Here is a 14,899-nt window from a genome sequence, read left to right as displayed (position 1 = left end):
CATCTCACCAGCTGTGCAAGATTCGGGAAGCATTGCATTCACCACGGGGGACAAACCTATCATATGACTGACGCACAGTGTGCTCTTGTCACGTTCTGTGCAATCTGAAGCAAGCAACTATTCCGGGACACAGGTGTTGAACCACAGCCTCACATCCACCGTGTCTGAAATACACCTACTATATTTGAAAGAAATCGTAATAAATAATGCTAGATACTGTTGAAGATTGATTTTGCACTTTACTTTTCAGTAACACCTGCATTGGACAGTACTTGCATCAGGTGGGCGGTGTCCCACCATTACCAGAAGAAGGTTTTTTCACAAGTAGCTGAACGGCTGGAACATATGTACAGCTGAGGTTACACTGTACAGCGGTGTGATCCGTGCAACAGGTGTGCAATCACATGATCACAAGCCCCGGCGTGAAACTGCACCACACCCACCCCGAGCACCGAACACCACAGCAAAGAGCAGGACACAGGAACACAAAATGAAGCCTCGTCTTATTAATGAGAACGCATCCGTGTATCACTGAAGCAAGTGAGAGGCTTCGAGGTACATTCAAGGCAGAGGATGAGGGTTCATCCCTCGGGGTGAGACATGAGGACCCTCGCACGGATGGTGTACCCCACACCTCCATCACTAATCTCCATAACTAGAAGATGCCACAGGAGCACCCCGCAGACCTCAATGGACGGGGGTACTAACATCTGGCATAAATAATGTGCATGAGGTAATGAATATAGAAAAACTGAATATTTATAAAATACCTTCAGTACATTATAAACACCACAAATGCAAACCGAGGAAAACACGAAAAGTATGAAATTTATTCAAGAATTGGGTTCATATAAACAAATATTCCAAACCACCGTGTAAACATTTCATCAGTAATAAATAATGGGAAAAGATATGCGCTCGGTGTGGGCACACAGTGAGGATAGTGAAGGTGGCCATACAAAAACAAGCATTGGCATTGCCAATAGGTCTCGCTTTTGGGACCTTATAAGTATTTAGTTATGCAGCACACTATCCTTGGTGCAATAACATCAACTATTGCATAGCTAAAAACTTATAAGATCCCAAATGCGAGACCTATTGGCTATGCCAATGTTTGTTCTAATTTGACAGCCGAGTCTGTTTAACAGACACTCAGGGCCAGATTTAAAGTCCAGTAAAGTCGTGCAAAGCAGCGCAAACTCTTGCAAGGTACATTCCAGCACAGTAGATATGCTGTGCGGGAAGGAGGCCCTTGTATCAATGCAAGTAGCACTTTGCACTTCTTTAGACCACTTTGTGCTAAGGGAGCGTTACTTGGGCGGATGAGAGCCACACCCATAGCTTTTGATGCAAGTCAGTCTACTAAGTTAGCTAAACCCAGCTTTGCATCAACAGAATTACCTCCTGGAAACAGGTGCTAGCATGGAGACATGTTTTTATTTCTTCAAACACTCCACACATTGAGCACACATACATTGAGTGAAAGGTTTAAGAATGTGTCTGGGCATACGATTTTGGAGTGAAAAAAGTATGCTTCAAGTACAAATCCTATGCTAGATAACACAAACATGTCTGCACTAGGGTGCAGGGTCGTGCTTAGCACTAGGCAGCCTGTTTGTACACCAGTGGTGCAGGCAGTGAGTAGCATCAGGACATTTGTAATAAATATGGCTCTGGACTGCTCTCTCCCCCTTGTGCAACTTGTTAGTACAGAAACTAGGGGTCTAGGGGGTGCTGTAGAACCCCGACAAATATTTAAATAGATTAGATGTGTAATGCACAATAAAGGGGACCTTCAAAGGTTATTTATTATTCTGGTATCATTTTTGTGTTTTAAATTAAGCATCAAATATCCTTCAGGCCTTTAGTGAGGTGACGTTGTTGGACAGCATTCACGCTCTAAAGATAGTTCCGGCACCATTGGCAACTCTGAGCATCAACTCTGGTTGTGCACTGCATGTCCAGCCTTAACTTTCACACTCCCAGGCAGGTGATGGCAATTTAGTTGAAAAATTATCATTCTGTGCCTTTCTCTCTCCTTACGTCTCCTCACCGCTTCTACCTTCACCCTCCCTCTTAACCTCTCTCTCTAGCTCTACTTCTCTGTGTACCTTACTCGTCTCTCTCAGCTCTCTGTATTTTCTGTGTCTCACCTTTGTATGCATCGTATATACACAATATAGTCCGACTCAACTGTATGACGTCACGGCCCTCTCACTCACTCTCTGTGCCTACATCTCTTACTCTTGACCCGCTCTCTATACCTCAACACCCTCTCTACCTCATATCTCTCTCTCTCTCTTCCTCACTGCAACCTTTTCGATCAAAGCTCCCTGTATCTCTCTTCCATCTATTTCACTTCTCACACAACATTATCTCTATCATTACTTCACCTCTCCATCTTTCTCTCTCTGTCTGTATCTGTACTGCCTAACCACTCTACCTTTTGTTCAGCAGTTTCTCTACCTTACCACAAACCCTCATCTCCCTCTCTCATTTCTCACTCAACCTCACGGTTCCCTCCCAACCTCACCTCTCCTTACCCCACTGCTTTGTCTCTCACCACCCATCCTCACAGTTTATCTCCGTGTTATTTCACTACCTCAGTTTTCCATCACGTCTTCCTTTCATTCTACCCCTGTTCCATTTATCTTGCTCCTTTGTGGTTACCTCGGTTTCTCTGCCTCTACCCACCTTTCTCTATCAGCTCTTCTGTATTTCTCTCTCTTTCTAACAGAAACACATATCTCTTCTGAACCTTTTTTTCCTCTCTACGTCAACTATCGCTCTCAACCTTTCTTTGTAGAGCTCTCTCCCTCACTTCATCCTCCTATTTTTCTATCTAAAACTCTCTACCTCTGTATAAACCTCACCTCTCAATCTTTATTTTACATATGTCTCTCAAATTTCTATTTTTACTCTAAACATTTCTCTTTCTACCCTCCACCTCTCTCGTTTCCTTTCTCTCATCCCCACTGCTCTCTTTATTTGACCCGTTTTTCTATACATCTCTTTTAAAGGCGCGGCCCGTGCAGGTAAGAGGGGTGAGGCCGTGTTGAGGGGGGGAATTTTGACAGAGGACGATGACAGATGAGAGCAAATTAATAATTTATTTAATTTTCCCTCGTGGACATCTGTTGAATCCCCCCCCCCCCCCCTCAACTCGGTCCTACCATTTTTACCTGCATTTATCTCGTTCTAATTTACCTCTTTTTCTTCATTACCTCTCTACCTCACCCCTGATAGTACTGTTTTCTGCCCCTCGCTGCATTTCCCTCTATATCTCTCTCTTTGACATTCTAAAACCATACCTATCTCACTACCTGACTATCTATACCTAGACTTTCCTCTTTCTACCTCTACTTTTCTTTCCTTCTGGCTACCTCACCTTTCTCTTTTTACTTTACTTCTTTCTCTACCTCGCACATCTTTCTGCATCATCTGTATCTCTCCCCCTTCTCCCTTTACCTCATGTCTCTCGCTATACTACGCTCTTTATGTCTGTCCATCTCTTGCATCCTACCAATCCCATTTCTCTTACTCAGCAAAATCACAAGTAACCACAGGGACAGAGAAGTGCACACATACAAAGAGAAGAAGAGGGACAAGGCAGGTAAAAAGAAATGAGGAGAAAGTAATTGGATTTTAATCAATGGAATGGTGAGAATCCTTAGAGCAGCACTATCAATCTCATGTTTACAGAACGAACACCAGTAGTGAAGGTCTGGAGTATGACTTGTAGGCACGTGCCAAGGCCCATGCAAATGAAGGATAGCCCATTCCAAATGCACTGGTGCCAAAAGAGCACCCGCCCAAGGGGCGCGGCAGAAGCCCTCCAGGAATGCAGCAGCTCCCCGGGGGCTGAATGTGGGCACTTTGGAAAGACAGCCTCACATCTCCTGATGGGGACAATCACTAAAGTCTGGCAGAGTCAACATGTGGGATACCAGATTGAGAGGAAATCACAGTTATATCGTTCGAGTAACGGGAGGCACGACTCATCAACCGGAAATATAATGTTTTCTTCTCACCCACTTCATGCTCCCCGGGGTTGTCTGACATCTCCATTGCGTACAGCTTCAGCCCCAGGTGGCTCTTCCCGATGTTGTAAACTCTGGTGATGTTTGGACACATCTCATTCACCACTTTCATCAGCTGTCAGTGAAACAAGAGAGGAAAACAAGATGATACCCGTGGCTAATGTTCAGACTTGAAACAAAGAGACCAGAAACACCCTTCACTAAATGAGCGCCTGGCACAGGTAACAACACTACAGAGAACCACGTGAAATCAAAGAACAAATATGTGAAGTATCCGAGCAAAGTACACAGTGTAGGAAAAAACACAGAACCAGGGCTCCAGGAAAAGTGAGCACACACTGTCATTAGAATAAAAGGGAAAGATGGAGAGGGGTCCGGCCGCGCTGATTATGGGGAGTAAGAGTAAGAGAAAGAGGACTTTGAAGAGGAAAGGTTTAAAGTGCTGAGAAAACAGGGTTGTGTTCCGTTGTGTGAGATGGTGTGGGCGACCCAAGGACAAGCAGACACGGGCTGCCACTCACCATCGGCCTCTTCAGTTTCCTTGATAGTGGGATTAGATGCAGGGGCATATTTCTAGAATTTCAAGATATTGGTGGTCTACATTTTGGAATATATGTTTTACAAAATACGTCTTTGCACATTTTTTTCTCATGCTATCGTGCAGAACTTCGTCCATCTTTCATGAAACAAAGATCATGTAGGTCAGTCTATTTCTGGCATTGCTTGCTACGTCAGGACAGAGTGGACTAAGTTCTCCAGTGAATTTATTGACATACAACAAAAAGGTCTGATTTGCCCTCCTTTCCGCTGAGCTAAATCATTTTTTGTAAAACTAGAATTAGCGATCACCAGTGCAAATGCTTTCAGTTGCACATTCTACCACCACTTTGTTGTATTACATTTTTTGGGTTTCTTCTGTAGTTTTGTAATACTCTAAAGTTTCCCATTACTTCCAAAATGAGTGCTTTGTTGAAGGGGTGCATAAAAGTACTGCCAAGTCTAGGTGATCGAAGCCCACACCACCTTGACATGCCTGCGTGAGACGGGCATCTGACGAAAGGAATTCAGAACTTCGGATGGATCCCTGAAAAGTCCTTACAGTACATAGATTTTGGCACTGTTTGTCAATACATTAATTGGAAAAACGCCAGTGTTAGGGCTTGGATCTGCAAAATAAGCGGGGACAGCACAGGTATGGCACTGGTTAGGGTCGAGAGGTTTTCAGAGTAGGAGAGGGACAGTTGTATGTCAGAATACCATTGGGAACAATAGTTTGACAAAATATTGTGCTCTAAATATTGATTACAAAAATGTTGTCCCATTATGTGTATAATTTTTATTATTAACTCCAATGCGATATATTTTTGTAAACAATGTTAATATGATACATGTTGAACTTGGCACTCTCTGCAGCGTCACCCCCAAAACATTCTGCCTACCCTCCACCTGTTTTCTGTATTCATTTTTTTGTTTACTTCATTTTTATTAAACATTAGTCAGTTGTAGTACAGTATATCACGTGATCAGGTGTATTATTTAGTCACAAAATAATTTAAATATCCATTATACATTCCTTCGGTATATCCTAATATGTAAGTGATATATTACTACGTCATTTATCAATATTTGCTACCATATTTTCTTCTGATATCGTACTGTCTGTGCCCCTTATCCCAGACCCACCTCTCACCCATTAAATTCCCCTATATTCCACCCATTGGCTCCATATTTTCTCCCATCTCCGGGGGCAGCCTCTACTCTCATACACCACCTTTTCGGCTGCACTAGACCAGTCCAGATTGGGCTTCCATTGTCCTATCCTCGGTGGGAGGTTTTCTCCCCAGGCCCTGGCAATGCTCCTTTTCTGTATTCATTTTTGTTGGCATTAGTACTCTGTGCAATTTACCACTGCTAACCAAGTGATTGTAATCAGGATTTAAACCTCGGCCCCCAGGTTCCCAAGTCAGCAGCTCTAGCTACTAGGCCACACCTCCCCCAAGATAGATCAAGCAATGCTTTGATGGAAAGATGAGTTGTCAGCATATTTGAATCTGGCTACGTCATTCTCTAGTTTTAGATGGATCTGCAGTGTGTGTGGCTCTATGTGTAGGTGTGTGTTCCAAATCTCCTAGATAGAGAGGGGAGGTTAGGTTAAAATGCACTAAATGTAGGTTTACGGATGGCGACTGGAGATTAGGAAGGTAAGCCAACAAGCAGGGCGGGACTGGCATTTCATTCCACCGGGCATTTCCCTTGTGGGTTGGGGCTATTGGAGGCTGGTTTTCACAGCCTAGGGCCACTGCTGGTGCCTCTGCCACTTGCCCAGTTCCCACAGATTAATTCCAGCAGGCACCATGGACTTCAAGTCGAGAGAAAGAAAGGGAGAGAAGGATGGAGGGATGGAGAGAGAGCAAGAGATCAGGGAGAGAGAAGGAAGAGGAAAGAAATAAAGGATGGATGAAAAGAGACAGAAAGCATGGAGAAGAAGGGAACAGGGTTGGTTTGAGGGTTTTTGCCAGGGCTACTTTGGTTCCCAGTCTGGCCCTGCCAATGAATGATCAAGATGTAAAAGGTATCTCTGTTCAGAGGGTCTTAAAAGGCAGCCACAGAGGCTTTTTAGTGCCATTTTTCGCTCTATCAATAAACATCTCATTGATGGAAAAACCTAGCTCTTGTGCAGGAGCTATCGCTAGCCACCCATGCCAAGCAAGCCTGTTTCAGACTTTTTGTTGCTTCTCTCACGTGCATGGTTGTGTGGGGCGATTAGGCAGCCCAAAATGGTCTACGTGTGTTCAGCACCTGCATGAGTAGAATTAAAATGTTGAAAAGCAGCACATTTCACAAGTGGATGGGCATAGAAGAATCACACACACATTTTGATTTTGGATAGAAGTTTTTGCTTACCCACAATTAGAATGAAAACATTCAGTTTAACGGCCAATCTATGAATCCAACAGTTATTATTAGAATCACAACTCTGTACTACTAGGCCTTCAGGAAGAAATTGGCAAGGTTGGAAAATTGGTCAGTGACCATTCATTGTCACACACAGGGTTGTGTGAGTGGAGGTATAAACATTTTCTTACCTGGCGCATTTCCTTGTAGTTGTGATGCTTGAAGTCCAGATTATCTGTGGTGATCATTTCATTACGTCGATGATAATAATTGTTGGGATCTGAGGAAGCAGTCAAAAACAAAACAGCACTTTAAAATATTGGAGTAATCCATTAATCCAGACTCTTCAGCAAAGGTACCCACTCATCAATACCAATGAATGTTATAGCCTAACATAACAGCTAGGGGTGGGCGGAATTACCGGAAATGCCTTTCGCCAAATATCGCGAAACGGCACAAAATCTCCGCGATCTCGCGATATTTCGCAAGATCGCGGAGAGTAGTGCTTCCGGTTGGGTGCCCTCGAGTCAGCTGTCCGTCATAGTGGGGGAAAGGGCGGGAAGACGATGCCCACCGCTGGTGTGTGTGGCGGGGCTTCCATGCAGTTCACATGCCGCTTCTTTAAAGGGCCAGAGACCGATCAGAGCAGCAGACGAGGAGACAGAACCTCCTGGTGTCAGGAACTACACGGGGATTGCGCTCGAGAAAGTCGTGGATGCACAGAGCTCCATCGAGGATCACAGCTAATTTTTGACGGGAGAGATAAGATAACTGGACTCGGAGTACTTTCTACTGGCTAATCAATAAGTGCTACCTCTTTGGGTAAATGTATAGTGCTTTTCCTACACTACAGCTGCGTAAAGGGCCAGAAGAGTTGTCTACAGTGACCATGTGTGTCTTTAATGTTGCCACGGCGCCGACGGGCCCCGGGGTTCCGTGAGTCAGCTGTCCATCATAGTGGGGGAAAGGGCGGGAAGACGATGCCCACCGCTGGTGTGTGTGGCGGGGCTTCCATGCAGTTCACATTCCGCTTGTTTATAAAGGGCCAGAGACCGATCAGAGCAGCAGACGAGGAAACAGAACCTCCTGGCGTCAGGAGCTACACGGGGGTTGAGCTCGAGAAAGTCGTGGATGCACAGAGCTCCATCGAGGATCACAGCTAATTTTTGACGGTAGATGTGGGGAGAAAAGCACACCTGCCCAGCCTCGACCTAGCTACTCCCGAATGTTTTGTGCTGATTAATGCGTTACTGAAGTTGAGCTCCAACTCGGGCACCTGCTTTATTTATATCTGTAAGTGCTTCCTGTTGAGGTTTAATTTTTGTGACAGGAGCATCGTGCCAGAATGAATCCTGTCCTGCACCTGCATATGTTCGTTCCGGTCGCGGATCGCGGAAGTTTCGACATTTTCGCGTTCCGCGCGGAACGCGAAAATGTCGAAATGTCGCAATTTCCGAGAGCGGAACGGAAATTCTCGCCCACCCCTATTAACAGCAACAGAGTAGTATATATCAGAAACAACTAATACACCATGCAGCTTCAGCACCTTCAAAATAGTACAAATACAAATGTAGGGCCCGATTCACAGAAATAACTTAAGACAAAATCCTAAACTTACTACCATTTACTCCTTTTGGTATTCACAGAAGGCACTTACTCATTGATGAGCAAATACCGTCTGTGAATACCAAAACGAGTAAGTGCACTTACTCATTTTGGTATTCACAGAAGGCACTTACTCATTAATGAGTAAGTGCCTTCTGTGAATACCAAAATGAGTAAGTGCCTTCTGTGAATACCAAAATGGTAGTAAGTTTAGGATTTTGTCTTAAGTTAGTTCTGTGAATCGGGCCCGTAGTTCTTAGCCATCAACCAAATCCCCACCCAACCCCACCAGGGACATATTCACTAAAAGTTCACGCAAAGCAAGGCACCAAGAAAAATTGCTGCACTGCGTTGAGTATACAGGAGAGACTTGAACAGCACCATATTTACAAAGATAAGGCACTGTTCAGCTCTCTCACTGCTTTGGTGTACTTGAGGCTTTCTAGAGCCAGCACAGGCACCCCTGCATCATGCATTGAAAGAGGAAGTAACAAGTAGATATAAACATATTTCTCCTTGTTATGTCTCTCTGTGGTAGGCGCGTGCTCCATTTTGGCTCACCCCCAGGTTTACAACCTTTAGTAAATCTGGGATTGCATCAAATTCCATGAGTGAATGAATGAGAATTACAAGTGGTACGAACAACCTACCTGTAAGTCCTTAGTATATGGTAGGACATGTAGGTTTAGAGGCCCAGTAGATTTTAATGTACTTAAGTGTGCACTGCTGTGCTGCCTGCTGTCATTTTGAAAAGCAGCCCTGCTTTGCAGTCTTCTTTTAAAATTAGATTATATGCAAGTTCAACTTCGGAATTAAAGATACTTTCAAAGTCTTAAACTACCTTACTTTTACATATGTCACCCCTAAGGTCTCCCCTAAATGCCCCAATGATAGGGTGCAGGGACATTTTAAAAGGTGGTTTATATGTCCTGTTTAGAGAAAAACTGCCAATTTCAGTGTTCCCAATTGTAGCAGATTGGCTCCATAGGCTAAAATAGGAATAATTTAATAAAGTTTAACTATTCACGGAAGGGAGCTAAAAATATACTTCAAATGCTTGAAATGATAGGTAGAATAAATCCAACATTTTGCAAAGGTTAGATTTATTATAACTATCACAGAAAAGAAGTTAGAGAACTTGCTTTTCTGATGAACCAATATCCAGCCTTCCAGCAGCCTCTCCTGATTGGCCATCCTTTGAAAGGCTGAGCCAAACTGCTCTGATGATGTTTGAAGTGGCCTGCATAGAGACAAAGTACATCGGGTGGGAGGATATCGGCAGCTGCAGAGCAAAAGGCAGGATGGGGTGGAGTAGCCAAACTGGTCTTCAAAGAGGGAATGACAGTTAGGGCAGGCTCATCCCCACATTATGCACTTCCAGCGAGACAGGAGCCCCAGTAATTGAAAGCCACACCACTGGGATAGCTTAGCCAGATCTCAACCTCCCGGAGAGAGTTTCTCCATTTTGGATTTTAAAAGAACAGGGCTTCCTAAGATAAGAATATGCCATACTTTGGAGGAATCTGTCATACTTCTGGGTGGCACCCTGTACCCCATTGGTCAGGGATACTGTAATATCTGGTACTTTTATATATAGTTTCTTATTCAGTGTCACTTAATTTATTTATTTATCAGTTTCTTCCTGTACAATGTATTAACATGTTGCTTGTGTTTGAATGCGCACCATGGTGATGGAACCTGGTGTGGTGATGCCTCTAATGCTACCTGTCAGTTGCAGATGACTTCTTCTCCTGGATGGATGGGATCACTTTTACTGGAATAAACTTGCAACTACTTTCCTACATCTGGAGCCTCCTGAATTTCCTTTAAGCTTGAATTTTACACTGGCGACGAGTGGGCGTAATCTCCTTCATTGTCTTGGCTCTGAGAGACAAGAAGTGTTTGATCATTTACCTGATGTGGATGATCAAACATTAAATGAATATGAAATATGTATTTTAAAGCTTGACAAACACTATGTGCCAAAAGTGAGTACAATATTAGAGAGGTATCCCTTTGGGAGGAGAACACAGCATCAAGGAGAGTCAGTGGAGAACTATGTCACTGCTCTCAGAAAATTAGCTTCCTCATGCAAATTTGGTGCTTTGGTAGAGGAAAGAATAAGGGACCAATTCATGTTGGGGTGCAATGTCGAAAAGGTCAGGAGTGATCTTTGGCAAATGGATGAACCCACTCTGGAGGAAGTGTTCTCCAATGCCAAGCAGATTGAATACTCCTTAAAATGTGTAGACATTATTACTAAACGTGAAAATAAAGACGATGCTGTTGAATCTGTAAAGGTAAAAAATAAAGGAAAAGACTTTAAGAAAAATACAACAATGAAGTGGGATAAGAAGAGTATAAAGGATTTGAAACTTAAATGTTACAGATGTGGAAGTGATAGTCACTTAGCCAATGATAAGAAATGTCCTGGGCACAAGTCTACTTGTGCTAATTGTAAGACAGTTGGACACTATACTTCTTCTTGTAAAGCTAAAACACACAAAAACAAGGTTTCTGCAGTTGCGGATGATGCCAATAGCAACAGTGATAGTGAAAATGATTGTTATTGTGGACAAATATTTTCACAAGTCTCAGACAATCACAAAAAAGGACCCCTAGATGATATTAAGGTAGAAGGGAAGCTTACAAGGGTTTTGTTTGACTCAGGGGCAAAAATCACCATCATTTCGAGACATTTCTTTGTAAACAACCTCGCCAAAACTCTAAAACTGCTCAAAGCTGACATAAAACCCACTGGATATGGGGGGGAACCTATAAAATTATTGGGTTACTTTATTGGCTTGGTAGAATATGGAGGTAGATATACCACAGGTAAGATATATGTTTCACACAAAGGGGGCAGCATTATCAGCTGGTTCCACCAGAGGGATCTTGGGGTGATGTTAGATTCCAACAGCGACCCTCCTGTTTTTTTAAAAAAGGATTTCCAGGTAAATGATGTTTTAGATCAAGATTGTGAAGGAGGTTTTGCTGGTTTAATGAAGAAAGAATTTCTGGAGGTATTTAAAGAGGAATTAGGGTGTTTGAGAGGTTATTTACACAATATAAGACCTTTGTCAGTAAGAGAAGAAATGAAAGGTGAGCTGGAGAAATTGAAGAGAGATGGTATCATTGAGGAGGTTGAAGGCACTAGATGGTTGGCGCCAGTTGTGGCCGCACGCAAATCGAACAGTAATTTGCGTCTATGCATAGACTTAAGAGAACTGAATAAGCAGGTTATCATAGACAAATATCACGTAATATATGAAAAGTTAACAATAAACTGAGAATGAAACTAAAACATAATCACATCTGAAACTCATTAAACCTTGAAGGTAGTTTAGTGAGCCTTCTTTCCCTTGGAACACTCACAGGGTTATCACCTACACCTGTATTTAGAGAAGTTCTATCTGAACCATGTTCATATCTATCACCATTCAATTTACTCTTTTTTATAACAACCACTATGTTGAGATTCCACTGTTTTGATAGCGTTAGTCCATACTTTGACAACCTTGTGAGGTTTTTGAAACAGACCTGAACCTTTCTTACCAAAAGGAGCTCTTATCATGACTAAATCACCTACATTAACCTTGGTGACTTTCACAGCCTTCCACAAATCATAGTTTATTTTGCGTGCTTTTATTTTGTCACATTCCTTACTCCTCCACTTATCATCAACATTTTCTCTGCCTCTTTTGGATTCAGTATCATTAATCCAAAAAGGAACAACTAAGGTATTTGCATACCTCCCCTTGAGTAGCTCAAAAGGAGTTCGACCCGTGATGGCATGAGGAGTGATTCTGTAAATCTCAACCTTCCTGATGGCTTCTTTCTTCCAATCTAAATTGTTACTCTTTGCCAAGTCAATGGTTTCTTTCAGAACGCGGTTAAAGCGCTCCACCTTTCTATTGCTTTCTGGGTGGTAAAGCGCACACCTTTTATGTTTAATGGAGCATTTTGAAAAAAAAGTCTTCCATTTCACACGAGACCAACTGCTTTCCATTATCAGTCAATAATGCTACAGGTAACCCCTCCCTTCCAAAAACCTCCTTAAGAAACTCAATTACATGCATAGTATCAATGGATTTGGTGATTTTTATTTCCGGCCACCTGGAGAATAAATCAACTAAGACAAACACATAACTCTCAACGCCGTTTCCACGAATGGGACCTAAGACCTTAAAGCTTGAATTTTACAGGTACCCCCCTGCTTGTCACCTAAGAACACTGCATAAATATGGGAGAGCTGCCTAGCAACTCATATATCTGCCTTGAAAGTACAAGAAGAAGAAGGACTACCCTGCTGGACCCTTGGACTGCACAGGAGAGGACTATACTCATAGGGACTGCACCTGTTGCACACTTTGGTCTTCAGTCCAAAGAGAACTTTGCTTTGCTCTGATAGTTGAAGGAGCGAACTCTCTGAAAGCAACAGGTTAAAAGAGCTCCACATGCATCATCTCCACCAAGAAGAACCCAGCTGGACAGAGTTCAGTGGATTTTTAAGTATTTCGCCAGGTGCATTGTAGGTCTTGTAGTCCAAACTTCCCAAGGAGCAACTCAGAGATCCTGGAACCTTGGATTGGTGTTGTCGACCCTCAAAGACCCAAATTAAACATTTGGAGAAGAAGTACTGCCTGCTGGACTCTTGGATTGCACAAGAGAGGACTGAACTCATAAGGACTGCACCTTCTGCACCTACAAGGCTTCACAACAAAAGGACTTTGCCTGTCTTAAAGGATATGGAGTGGACTCCCTGATCAGTACCAGGTAGAAAAGCGTTGAAAAAGTGCTACCTACAACACCAGCAATGAAGACACCTCCAGCTGACAAGCGTCACCTGGATTTTAATTGGACCAACTCTCACAATGACCAGGTGAATTGTGGGAGTTGGAGTCCCATACCCCAAGAGGCAAACCAGAGTTTCTGAACCTTTGCTGGTGCTGTGAACCACTTTCCTGCATCAAGAAACCCTTCTGGAAGTCAGAGTAAAAGTATTACATCACAGGCAGCCTGGACTCTTGACTTTGTCCCATTCCAGCATGACCTTTTTTTTAACCCTTTGAGCTCTTTTTGCTTCTAAACTCTAGTTTTACTTCAAATCTTTAAAAATTCATATCTCTGGTTCGCTACATTGGATTTTGATCGTTTTGGTGTCATTGTACTCATACAAATATAAAATGTGTTAAAAAATTGGTGTGGGATTTTTATTGTATATTGTGTCTTACTTATTTACTGTATTGGTGTTATGAAATGCTTTACAAACCTGTCTCCTAAGTTAAGCCTGTCTACTCGCAGCTGAGCTACCAAGGATTGGGCAAGGATTAATTTATTGAGAACTTGACTGGACCTTATTTGTGATTGTGGTGTTATTTCTAGCTATAAGTGCCCACCTGCTCCTACGAATAAACCACCTTCCAACAACTAAATGTAACACATGCAAAAGTGAGAGCATTGACAAACTAATTGGTGAATGATTGGATGAATAAATCCACTGGAGTATCCAAGCAACGTCTATCACCCACTCCTATTACACACCATTCCCTGTATTGATTTTGGTTAAAAATAGTCTTTACAACTCTGTTTAATTGCTTAGCAGGTTGGAGAAGGTTGCTTGGTTTGTTGCAGTTTTACTATGATTGTCAATTCTTGTTCTTACTTGACCTGCTTCAATTTTAAAGAAACAATACCAGCACTTTCGATCTAGGCTTCAATACTTTTTGTTTTAAAACAATTTGTTTGGCATTTATTCCTTGCAACACATTAACACATGTATCATTAAAAAGAAACAGCCCCCCCATCCATCTGCCAAAAACGTTCTCTCAGACATATGTAGCTCATTTTCTAAAACAACACATTAATTGCCCTAAGATGTGCCGTGAGAGACAGTTCCCTTCTGTCTTTCAACATAAATCTTTAAAATGGACCACCAATAAGTCGTTGAAGGGTGACTGTGTTGTAGTGAGCTTCAGCTCTCCCGACTTAGTAGTCAACATCTTAAGACAGGCAGGGTCGATCAGAGTACATCAGGACTATGTTAATGTTCTCCCGTTGGGGTTCTTTTACCCACCTCACATCTTGGGGTCCACTGGAAACAGTGGGTATATCCCTTACTTTGTCCCTGCGAGTAGGACATTGGCTCTTAGTAACAGATATGATGTCCTTAGCACTTTAGATGTCAATGATTGACTCAGTGTTGTCAACATTCAGGCCCATAACAATGAACCTAGATTGTTTTTTTCTAAAGTCCCTGGGTCGGCGCTGACTGCGAAAGACAATATTGACCTTAATGGCTTTGGCGACAGAATTTTACCCCTAAAGGCAGCTTATGGTGAAGGAACTAGTCAGTTAAC

At 42.8% G+C, this 14,899-nt stretch overlaps 1 protein-coding gene across 1 annotated transcript in view; it reads right to left on the bottom strand.

Annotated features, from left to right (window-relative positions):
- CPXM2 (carboxypeptidase X, M14 family member 2) overlaps window positions 1-14,899 on the bottom strand; it is a 381,585-nt gene that overhangs the window by 52,379 nt on the left and 314,307 nt on the right. Inside the window, exons 7-8 of the mRNA XM_085601678.1 lie at window positions 7,127-7,215; window positions 4,032-4,155 (exon numbers count right to left, since the gene is read on the bottom strand). Coding sequence (XP_085457804.1) covers window positions 4,032-4,155; window positions 7,127-7,215 — 213 coding nt within the window. The remainder of the gene's footprint in view (window positions 1-4,031; window positions 4,156-7,126; window positions 7,216-14,899) is intronic.

Source organism: Triturus cristatus, chromosome 1_2 (assembly GCF_964204655.1).
Source record: "Triturus cristatus chromosome 1_2, aTriCri1.1, whole genome shotgun sequence".
NCBI lineage: Eukaryota > Metazoa > Chordata > Amphibia > Caudata > Salamandridae > Triturus > Triturus cristatus.
Note: the sequence above shows the minus strand (reverse complement) of the source record. Positions and strands in the feature narration are given on the sequence as shown.